Genomic DNA, 12,294 nt, shown 5'->3' with positions numbered 1-12,294 from the left:
AGCCATCTTCCTCAACAGTATCCAAAGCGGTATATCTGTTTTGCAGGAGAAAAGTACTGAGGGAGATAGAAAATGGGTGACCAAGAGACAGAGCAAGAGTCGGAAAGCAGTGCAGGTGTCCCCTGCGGTCATCTCCCTGCAAAACAGATATACCGCTGAACAGATAAGTTCCGAGCATGAATCAAGGCTCCAAGTTCATCTGTTATACTCCGTGCATTGAATTCTCCTTTCAGGTTATTTTGTTACTCGAATGGACCATGCTTGGGCAGGCTTGCTGTTTGAACAGGATGGTAAATGAAATGAGCCAATCTGTTTACAGAGCCTTCTATGATCCAATATGAATATCCTGCCGACGACATCAAATTGTTGTGGTGGACATCTTCCAATTAACCACAGAAGACCAAGGGACAGGTTAGAATTGTTTATTCATGATTCAAGTTTGGAGGAAACTACCCCAGAGAAACTCTGGAGGAGCAGCCTCCTCTGATACATCTCTCAGCTCTAACACAGCTCTCACAGGGAGAACATTCTAATACAGCACTAAATCACAGATACAGAGTCCTTATAATTAGTCAGTACACAGAGTTTCGATCTTGCCCATGCATTAAATCCTCACCTAATAGCTTGCCTGTACTGTTCTCACTTCAACTGTCTGCTCTTCTAAAAAGTAAACAAACTTACTGGCAATTCTGCTGATGTTAGGACATTGAGGTGGAGGATTTGACCAGCATCTGATTTTACTCTAATGTAGGAGCGTTAGATATTTTGTCTCATTTATTAAACCTATTAATTCACCCCTTACAGTCATCTAATCCACACTAAGAGAAGGTTCTTTTCATGCCTGTTCCCAAATCAGCTCCTTTCATGTTACCGATATGAGCTGGATCATTTTGGAGTTACTGACATGCCGTGATGACTCTCTTCCTGACTGTGGCTTGGATATAAAGCTCCCTTACTTTCTTCCTGAATTGCTTTCCCATGAGGATGTAGAATATGCAGTTGATACAGCTGCTGGTGCACGCCAAGGGGACTATGATATGAAGGCCATTATAAATCACAATACCCCAGGGGCACGATGGCAATACATTCAAGACACCAAGGATTCTGAGCAATCTGAGAAGGTGATAGGGCATCCAGCAAAGTATGAAGGCCAAGAAGACAAAGAGGACCAAATAAATAGCCTTACTTCCCTGACGCATTTGCTTGAAACATTTTATTTGGTTATTTCGTAGAACTTTCAGGATGTGAAAAGTGCAGAAACTGATGATGACAACAGGAACCAGGAAAAGCATGACTATCTGCACAGTTTCCATTAGCAGATACCAGGTTCTGTTGGGATAATCGAGTGTGCAGATGGTGACATTCATGTCAAACCTGACTATTTTGTTAAGTATGGTGACAGGGCTGCTCAAAAACAAGCCAAATGTCCAGATGAAGAAGCAGTTGATCTTGGCACATAAGGTCGTCCGTATTCTCCAATGACCCAGGACCTTCACCAGAGCGAGGTATCGGTCGATGCTGACCATCGTCAGGAAGAAGACACTGCAGTAAACATTCATGCTGAGCAATGACCCGATGTAATGGCAGAGGAACTCTCCATGGGGCCAATGGAAGTGTTTGGCAATGCTGACTGCCAAGAAAGGGAGGCTAATTAGCACAAGCAGGTCAGCAGCAGCTAAATTTGTCAAATAGATGTCAGGCACTGTCCAACAACTTTTGTGTAAACACATGACGATCAGGATTAAGCTGTTTTCTACAATACCGATGACACCCACTGCCATTATATAAATTGATTGAAGGGTGTACTCCCATTCCTTCCATTCCCAGATGCTGACTTGGCAAGAGTCTGAACTATTGAAGTTTTTAGCAGTGCTGAGATTGTGAGATGCCATCAGGTATTGACTCTGTGTTGTGTTGCTGATCACTGTCAGTACAAACAAGAGACAGAATATCAGTTAAAGTTTCTGCCAAGTATGTATAATTGTGACAGTACATGGCAGCACAAGGGCGTAAAAACTAAAGACCAGAGAGACATAAGTGCCAACTGTGGACCAGGTAGCACTCTTAACTCTAAGTTACATAGCGTGTGGTTTCAAACCCTACTCCAGAGACCTGAGTATAAAGGGTGGACTGACAGTGCCTCCATCATAAGTTGTAAAAGAACTTTGATTGTTCGTGCTTTGTGATGTCCTGAAGTCTTGAACAGTGCTATTGAAAGGTATTTTAAAAACGCCTTTCCCAACCATTTATTGCAGGAATTTCTCCCTGATTCAGGCTGGTTGTCAATCAAACTATCTGACCGACAGCTCTGACCCCAAAGCTCCCAGATGAGCTGCATGGTTCTCTCAGATGGTTCGAATGTGGTGCTGATGCCAAAACTACAGGTTCAATCCCCTCACTGGTTAGTGTGGCTGTTCACCTTCAATTCATGCGCATGATTTACCCTAATTTTGTGATGAAGGAGTTGAGATAAAAGAGCTAAAACCCCCTGGAGTAGGATTTGAAACCACATCTTATGTAACTTAGAGTGAGGGAGAGTACAGTGGAGGAGAGAACAGCAGCAGCACTGAGCGCCCAGAGATCAGGAGGATCTTGTGAACGGTGTGACTGACTGAACTCAAAAAACAATCAAAGTGCAACATCAGAGGGAAACAGGTAAATGATTGGTAGTGAACTCCCTAAATTAGAGCATTTCTTCAAATTAGGGGCTGGATAATTTAAAATTTCAAATGCATTAAGTGTAACCATTAGTGAGTTAATATCAGCACGGGGATCATGGTAGCACAGTGGTTAGCACTGCTGCCTCATTGCGCTGAGGACCCGGCTTCGATGCCGGCCCAGGGTCACTGTTCGTGTGGAGTTTGCACATTTTCCCTGTGTTTGCGTGGGTTTCATCCCCACAACCCAAAGGATGTGCAGGATGGATTGGCCACGCTAAATTTCCCCTCAATTGGAAATAATGAAGTGGCTACTCTAAATTTGAAAAACAAAGGGAAAAATAAGAGTTAATATCAGCACAGAACAGGTCTGGAGGCAAAAATTAAAATTCAGAGTTTAACAAGATGCTAAATTGTTAAGGCGGCAATAGGGGAGTTTTTCAGATCATGGGACAAATCTGAGACGTGTTGCCTGCGGTTTCTATGCCTCCCCATGTGGGAATTTCAGGAAACTTCATCGCCAGGGTTCTCCATTCCTGAAACTAAGGGCTAGATACTCCGATTTTGAGATGGAGAAGTGTCTAGTTTTAAAATGATAAAGACGGCCCTTGTACCAATGCTCTGCCCAGTGGGGTCTTGCAGCCGCGCCACGTAAAGCACCCGGCTTTACCTGCAGATACGGATGAAGAATTGCGGGGTCCATGGCTGCGCATGCACAGCGGCAACCTGCGGCGGCTGAGTCATACAACATAGCACCAGCCGCGCACGGACCTGGCCTGTGAGATAGTGCCCCTCTGTAACTCCCCTCGTCACCCCCGGACCACCTCCCAACAGACCCGCAATCCCCGCTGAAGCCCCCCCTGCCAGTAGAACGGCTTCCCCCCTCCGTGACACAGTCCACAGTCGCCACTCGAGGTCATTGAAAATTGAGAGGACACGCCACCAACGCCATTGGGAAGTCGTCCATCGGGGGCGGAGCATCGGGGAAGAGCCTTTAGGTGACTCCTGAGACCGTCCCGATGGTGTACGGCATACTCAGCGATGACGCTGTTTTTGAGGGGGCGGTGCATCCGAAAAATGGCGAATCCCCGAAAAACGGCGCCACCCCGGATTTCAGCGTAGAAACGGATTCTCCAGCCAATCGCCAAACGCAATTTCAGCATCGGCAATCGGAGAATCCAGCCCAAAGTGTTAATGCCAGAGCAGGATTAGTGGATCCACGACAGCAAAACTAGTGCTGTACCTGGACCGACCGATTCAGCGACTGTTCAGGGGCTAGTGCCGGTGCCACGTGAAATACAATCAATTCCAATGAGATACGATGCCAATCACTGTGCCCTCCACCCACCCTCACCCCCACCTCCCTCACCCCCACACTACCCCTATACCACCCTCACCCCAACACCGCCCTCACACCCACCCTCACCCCCACCTCCCTCACCCCACACTACCCCTACACCACCCTCACCCCAACACCGCCCTCACACCCACCCTCACCCCCACCTCCCTCACCCCCACACTACCCCTACACCACCCTCACTCCCAACACCGCCCTCACACCCACCCTCACCCCCACCTCCCTCACCCCCACACTACCCCTACACCACCCTCACTCCCAACACCGCCCTCCACCCACCCTCACCCCCACCTCCCTCACCCCCACACTACCCCTACACCACCCTCACTCCCAACACCGCCCTCCACCCACCCTCACCCCCACCTCCCTCACCCCCACACTACCCCTACACCACCCTCACCCCAACACCGCCCTCACACCCACCCTCACCCCCACCTCCCTCACCCCCACACTACCCCTATACCACCCTCACCCCAACACCGCCCTCACACCCACCCTCACCCCCACCTCCCTCACCCCCACACTACCCCTACACCACCCTCACTCCCAACACCGCCCTCCACCCACCCTCACCCCCACCTCCCTCACCCCCACACTACCCCTACACCACCCTCACTCCCAACACCGCCCTCACACCCACCCTCACCCCCACCTCCCTCACCCCCACACTACCCCTACACCACCCTCACTCCCAACACCGCCCTCACACCCACCCTCACCCCCACCTCCCTCACCCCCACACTACCCCTACACCACCCTCACTCCCAACACCGCCCTCACACCCACCCTCACCCCCACCTCCCTCACCCCCACACTACCCCTACACCACCCTCACTCCCACACCGCCCTCACACCACCCTCACCCCCACCTCCCGCACCCCCACACTACCCCTACACCACCCTCACCCCCACACCGCCCTCACACCCACCCTCACCCCCACCTCCCTCACCCCCACACCACCCCTACACCACCCTCACCCCCACACCGCCCTCACACCCACCCTCACCCCCACCTCCCTCACCCCCACACCACCCCTACACCACCCTCACCCCCACACCGCCCTCACACCCACCCTCAGCCCCACCTCCCTCACCCCCACACCACCCCTACACCACCCTCACACCCACACCGCTCTCACACCCACCCTCACCCCCACCTCCCTCCCCCCACACCACCCCTACACCACCCTCACCCCCACACCGCCCTCACACCCCCCTCACCCCCCCCTCCCTCTCCCCCACCACCACCCCTACCCACCCTCACCCCCACACCGCCCTCACACCCACCCTCACCCCCACCTCCCTCACCCCCACACCACCCCTACACCACCCTCATCCCCACACCGCCCTCACACCCACCCTCACCCCCACACCACCCCCACACCTCCCTCAGCCCCACATCACCCCTACACCACCCTCACCCCCACACCACCCTCACCCCCACACTGCCCTCACACCCACCCTCACCCCCACCTCCCTCACCCTCACACCAACCCTACACCACCCTCACCCCCATACCGCCCTCACACCCACCCTCACCCCCACCTCCCTCACCCCCACACCGCCCCCACACCCACCATCACCCCCCCCACCTCCCTCACACCCACCCTCACCCCCACCTCCCTCACCCCCACACCACCCCCACACCGCCTTCACATCCACCCTCACCCCCACACCCGCCCTCACACCCACCCTCACCCCCACCTCCCTCAGCCCCACACTACCCCTACACCGCCCTCACACCCACCCTCACCCCCACCTCCCTCATCCCCACACCCACCATCTCACCCGCACCACCCTCACCCCCACCCTCACCCCCACACCACCCCTACACCACCCTCACACCCACACCGCCCTCACACTCACCCCCACCTCCCTCACCCCCACACCGCCCTCACGCCCACCCTCACCCCCACCACGCACACCACCCTCACCCCCACACCTCCCTCACCCCCACACCACCCCCACAGCACCCTCACCCCCACCACGCACACCACCCTCACCCCCACACCACCCCCACACCCACACCACCCTCACCCCCACACCTCCCTCGCACCCACACCACCCTCCTCCCCACACCACCCTCCTCCCCACACCACCCTCCCCCCCCCCCACACCACCCTCACCAAGCCCCACTAACCCCCAGGCCTTGGTCTCGTCATGCATCTTGTCATGTGTCTTGCAGGACCCACTGATGATGGGCCGGCCCCGAACACCGGGAGCCAAGAAGTGATGATGACACCGACACAGACTTGACCCATATGCCGGAAACCCAGGACACCTCAGAGCCCGAGCTCCAACACCCTCCACCATCCCAGAGATACTCATCTCGGTTGGGCACTTCAGTGAAGAGGCTCCTGGGAGACTGTCTGGTACTTACCACACAGATGCTCCGTAACATCAGATGGAGGTGTGAACTGCCGAGGGGATGGACGGTCGAAGGGCGGGCCAACCCCAGGTACTAGCTGCCGATCAGACGACTTCTGGAACGGAGAGTCCTATCGATTGTGGAGATGCAGTAACAGAGCCAGGGACTACGTGAGGGGTTGTCGGTGAGCATCCAGCGCCTGCAGGCGCAGGTGGAGGAGACCAATTGCGTGTAGGGGCAGAGGTGGTGCTGGCATGCGTGTCACCCAAGCCAACACCGCACAGATGGCGTCCGCGGTTGAGCCCTTGGGGGCAAGGGTTTTGGCTATGGATCAGCATGTTCAAGGCCTGGGGAATTCTGTGCAGACAGTGGCCGAGGCCTAGGTCAGGGCTGACCTGAGCGTGGCCCACTCACCGCAGGCCATGGCTGAGAGTGTCAGCGGCATTGCCTAGGCACTGGCCGATGTGGCGCAGACTCAGAGAGAGGTGGCCCAGTCCAACAGGGAAATGGCGTAGTCACTGGCTGATGTGGCACAGACCCAGAAGGTGGTGGCACTGTTACAGTGTGATGTGGTGGAGTCCCAGACTGTGATGGTCCTCTCCCTGTGCTCCGTGGTCATGAGCATGCAGGCACTGGCCGAGATGAGATTGGCCTCCAGGACTGGCAGCACCATGGAGGGGAGCCTAAGGGGATAGCTCCGTTCGCACCCCTATCATATGGAGTAGCCCAGGGGTGATGGGGCCCATGCCAGTCACTCCCGCTGTGGACATGCCACAGCACTGCAGCACACCCCCCCCCCCCCAAACCCAGCATCCCTCCTGTCCCTGGGGCATCTGGTGGGAAGCAGGCAGAACAGGGCAGCACCATGCCACTAGGACACAAATCTGTATATATCTGTAAATATGTTGTCACAACTTTTTTTTGCACTGTAGTGCTGAACTGGTTGCATTTGAGTGCTACAGTGAGAGTTTGGTGACTGAGGGAGTATAAGGGTTCATTTTTATTGAAAGTCTAGTATTTCTTTTATTTAGTTAATTAACTTAAAAGTTACTGTTTGGTCTATAAGAAGGTGAATTTTGAATCCGCTTAAAACAAGGTTCTACTTGTAGGTACTTGCAGCTGGAGCTTGTTAATTAGTTAATTGGATTAGGCCAGTTTTCAGAGGCTAGAGTCACAGTATAAATCTGAGCTAGTTACAGTGCAGACTTTGTTTGCACTGGAGTGCTGAACTGGTTGCATTTGAGTGCTACAGTGAGAGTTTGGTGACTGAGGGAGTGCTGATCAGGTTGCATTTGAGTGCTACAGTGAGAGTTTGGTGACTGAGGGAGTGCTGATCAGGTTGCATTTGAGTGCTACAGTGAGAGTTTGGTGACTGAGGGAGTGCTGAACTGGTTGCATTTGAGTGCTACAGTGAGAGTTTGGTGACTGAGGGAGTTAGGTGAAGAGGGAGTAAGGTGCCCTTTACATTTCATTTCCTATATTTATCAAAGAGCATGAAGGGAGCCAGGAGTTTAGAGTACAGCTGACTAGAAGCAGAGTCGGAGGGCGGAGGTCCAGTTGGTCTACGGGGCAGCTAATTATGTAAAGTAAGAGGGGATGGAGGCTAGGGCAGTTGCATGCTCCTTTTGTAGGATGTGGGTGGTGAGGGATACCACTGGTGTCCCCGCTGACTATACCTGCGGGCAGTGCACCCAACTCCAGCTCCTCAGAGACCATGTTAGGGAACTGGAGCTGGAGCTGGATGAACTTTGGATCATCCGGGAGGCAGAGAAGAGTTATAGGGAGGTAGCCACACCCAAGCTACTGAACAAGATAAGCTTGGTTACAGTCAGGGAAAGGAAAACTAACAGGCAGACAGTGCAGGGATCCCTCGTGGCCATTCCCCTTCAAAACAAGTATACTGTTTTGGATGCTGTTGGGGGGGGGGTGACCTACCAGGGGAAGGCCCTAGCGGCCAGGTCTCTGGCACTGAGTCTGGCTCTGGGGCTCAGAAGGGAAGGGGGGAGCATAGAAAAGCAATAGTAATAGGAGATTCAATGGTTAGGGCAATAGATAGGAGATTCTGTGGTCGCGAGCGAGACTCCCGGAAGGTATGTTGCCTCCCGGGTGCCAGGACCAGGGATGTCTCGGATCGTGTCTTCAGGATCCTGAAGGGGGAGGGTGAGCAGCCAGAAGTCATGGTGCACATTGGTACCAACGACGTAGGTAGGGCAAGGGGTGTGGAGGTAATAAACAAGTTTAGGGAGTTAGGCTGGAAGTTAAAGGCCAGGACGGACAGAGTTGTCATCTCTGGTTTGTTGCCGGTGCCACGTGATAGCGAGGCTAGGAATAGGGAGAGAGTGCAGTTGAACACGTGGCTGCAGGAATGGTGTATGAGGAAGGGCTTCAGGTATTTGGATAATTGGAGCGCATTCTGGGGAAGGTGGGACCTGTACAAGCAGGACGGGTTGCATCTGAATCAGAGGGGCACCAATATCCTGGGGGGGAGGTTTTCTAGTAGTCTTCAGGAGGATTTAAACTAATTTGGCAGGGGAATGGGAACCGGATTTGTAGTCCAGCAACTAAGGAAGCCGATATTCAGGATGCCAAAGCACGTAGTGATACAGTTGGGAAGGTAAGACTGACAAAGGAGAGTACTTGCAGGCAAGGAGATGGGTTGAAGTTTGTATACTTCAATGCAAGAAGCATCAGGAATAAGGTGGGTGAACTTAAGGCATGGATCAATACTTGGGACTACGATGTGGTGGCCATCACGGAAACTTGGATAGAAGAGGGGCAGAAATGGTTGTTGGAGGTCCCCGGCTATAGATGTTTCAACAAGATTAGGGAGGGTGGTAAAAGAGGTGGGGTGGGGGGGGAGTTGCATTATTAATTTGAGATTGTATTTCAGCTGCAGAAAGGCAGTTCGAGCTTTCTGTGCCTACTGAGGTAATATGGGTTGAAGTCAGAAATAGGAAAGGAGCAGTCACCTTGTTGGGAGTTTTCTATAGGCCCCCCAATAGCAGCAGAGATGTGCAGGAACAGATTGGGAAACAGATTTTGGAAAGGTGCAGAAGTCACAGGATAGTAGTCATGGGTGACTTCAACTTCCCAAACATTGAGTGGAAACTCTTTAGATCAAATAGTTTGGATGGGGTAGTATTTGTGCAGTGTGTCCAGGAAGCTTTTCTAACACAGTATGTAGATTGTCCGACCAAAGGGGAGGCCATATTGGATTTGGTACTTGGTAATGAACCAGGGCAGGTGATAGATTTGTTAGTGGGGGAGCATTTTGGAGGTAGTGACCACAATTCTGTGACTTTCACTTTAGTAATGGAGAGGGATAGGTGCGTGCAACAGGGCAAGGTTTACAATTGGGGGAAGGGTAAATACAATGCTGTCAGACAAGAATTGAAGTGCATAAGTTGGGAACATAGGCTGTCAGGGAAGGACACAAGTGAAATGTGGAACTTGTTCAAGGAACAGGTGCTGCGTGTTTTTGATATGTATGTCCCTGTCAGGCAGGGAAGAGATGGTCGAGTGAGGGAACCATGGTTGACAAGAGAGGTTGAATGTCTTGTTAAGAGGAAGAAGGAGACTTATGTAAGGCTGAGGAAACAAGGTTCAGACAGGGCGCTGGAGGGATACAAGACAGCCAGGAGGGAACTGAAGAAAGGGATTAGGAGAGCTAAGAGAGGGCATGAAAAATCTTTGGCAGGTAGGATCAAGGAAAACCCCAATGCCTTTTACACATATGTGAGAAATATGAGAATGACTAGAGCGAGGGTAGGTCCGATCAAGGACAGTTGCGGGAGATTGTGTATTGAGTCTGAAGAGATAGGAGAGGCCTTGAACAAGTATTTTTCTTCAGTATTTACAAACGAGGGGGGCCATATTGTTGGAGAGGACAGTGTGAAACAGACTGGTAAGCTCGAGGAGATACTTTTTAGGAAGGAAGATGTGTTGGGTATTTAGATAAAATTGAGGATAGACAAGTCCCCCGGGCCTGACAGGATATATCCAAGGATTCTATGGGAAGCAAGAAATTAAATTGCAGAGCCGTTGGCAATGATCTTTTCTTCCTCGCTGTCAACCCGGGTGGTACCAGAGGATTGGAAAGTGGCGAATGTCGTGCCCCTGTTCAAAAAAGGGAATAGGGATACCCCTGGGAATTACAGGCCAGTTAGTCTTACTTCGGTGGTAGGCAAAGTAATGGAAAGGGTACTGAGGGATAGGATTTCTGAGCATCTGGAAAGACACTGCTTGATTAGGCATAGTCAGCACGGATTTGTGAGGGGTAGGTCTTGCCTTACAAGTCTTATTGACTTCTTTGAGGAGGTGACCAAGCATGTGGATGAAGGTAAAGCAGTGGATGTAGTGTACATGGATTTTAGTAAGGCATTTGATAAGGTTCCCCATGGTAGGCTTGTGCAGAAAGTAAGGAGGCATGGGATAGTGGGAAATTTGGCCAGTTGGATAACGAACTGGCTAACCGATAGAAGACAGAGAGTGGTGGTGGATGGCAAATATTCAGCCTGGAGCCCAGTTACCAGTGGCGTACCGCAGGGATCAGTTCTGGGTCCTCTGCTGTTTGTGATTTTCATTAACGACTTGGATGAGGGAGTTGAAGGGTGGGTCAGTAAATTTGTAGATGATACAAAGATTGGTGGAGTTGTGGATAGTGAGGAGGGCTGTTGTCGGCTTCAAAGAGACATAGATAGGATGCATTGCTGGGCTGAGAAGTGGCAGATGGAGTTTAACCCTGACAAGTATGACGTTGTTCATTTTGGAAGGACAAATATGAATGCGGAATACAGGGTTAACGGTAGGGTTCTTGGCAATGTAGAGGAGCAGAGAGATCTTGGGGTCTATGTTCAAAGATCTTTGAAAGTTGCCACTCAAGTGGATAGAGCTGTGAAGAAGGCCTATGGTGTGCTAGCGTCATCAGCAGAGGGATTGAATTTAAGAGTCGTGAGGTGATGATACAGCTGTACAAGACCTTGGTCAGGCCACATTTGGAGTACTGTGTACAGTTCTGGTCACCTCATTTTAGGAAGGATGTGGAAGCTTTGGAAAAGGTGCAAAGGAGATTTACCAGGATGTTGCCTGGAATGGAGAGTAGGTTGAGGGTGCTAGGCCTTTTCTCATTAGAACGGAGAAGGATGAGGGGCGACTTGATAGAGGTTTATAAGATGATCAGGGGAATAGATAGAGTAGACAGTCAGAGACTTTTTCCCCGGGTGGAACAAACCATTACAAGGGGACATAAATTTAAGGTAAATGGTGAAAGATATAGAAGGGATGTCAGAGGTAGGTTCTTTACCCAGAGAGTAGTGGGGGCATGGAATGCACTGCCTGTGGAAGTAGTTGAGTCGGAAACGTTAGGGACCTTCAAGCGGCTAATGGATAGGTGCATGGATTAGGGTAGAATAATGGAGTGTAGATTAATTTCTTCTTAAGGGCAGCAAGGTAACATTGTGGATAGCACAATTGCTTCACAGCTCCAGGGTCCCAAGTTCGATTTCGACTTGGGTCACTGTCTGTGTGGAGTCTGCACATCGTCCCCGTGTGTGCGTGGATTTCCTCCGGGAACTCCGGTTTCCTCTCACAGTCCAAAGATGTGCAGGTTGGGTGGATTGGCCATGATAAATTGCCCTTAGTGTCCAGAATTGAATGATTAACCTAGGACAATAGTTCGGCACAACATCGTGGGCCGAAGGGCCTGTTCTGTGCTGTATTTCTCTATATCTATATCTATATATTAAATCCCTGTTCACACAGTAACAAGTTCCTGTGCCTATGCCCCCCCCCCCCCCCACCCCGCACCACCACCTCCACCACCCAGGGATTCAATGGGGGTCCCTGTGATGGAATGGGAAGCCCGCATGCAGGATGACCCAGGTGGGGGGTGGGAAATGCTGCCTTGATGTCAG

The 12,294-nt window shown here is 51.8% G+C and overlaps 1 protein-coding gene across 1 annotated transcript; it reads right to left on the bottom strand.

Annotated features, from left to right (window-relative positions):
- Positions 1-896: 896 nt before the first annotated feature.
- LOC119962495 (B2 bradykinin receptor-like) lies at positions 897-6,827 on the bottom strand. The gene is made up of 2 exons (XM_038790441.1): positions 6,797-6,827; positions 897-1,924 (listed from the first exon to the last, which is right to left on the bottom strand). Exons 1-2 carry the CDS (start codon positions 6,825-6,827, stop codon positions 897-899), a joined length of 1,059 nt encoding a protein of 352 aa, XP_038646369.1.
- Between the last annotated feature and the right edge of the window lie 5,467 nt (positions 6,828-12,294).

This window comes from Scyliorhinus canicula, chromosome 2 (genome assembly GCF_902713615.1).
Source record: "Scyliorhinus canicula chromosome 2, sScyCan1.1, whole genome shotgun sequence".
NCBI lineage: Eukaryota > Metazoa > Chordata > Chondrichthyes > Carcharhiniformes > Scyliorhinidae > Scyliorhinus > Scyliorhinus canicula.
Note: the sequence above shows the minus strand (reverse complement) of the source record. Positions and strands in the feature narration are given on the sequence as shown.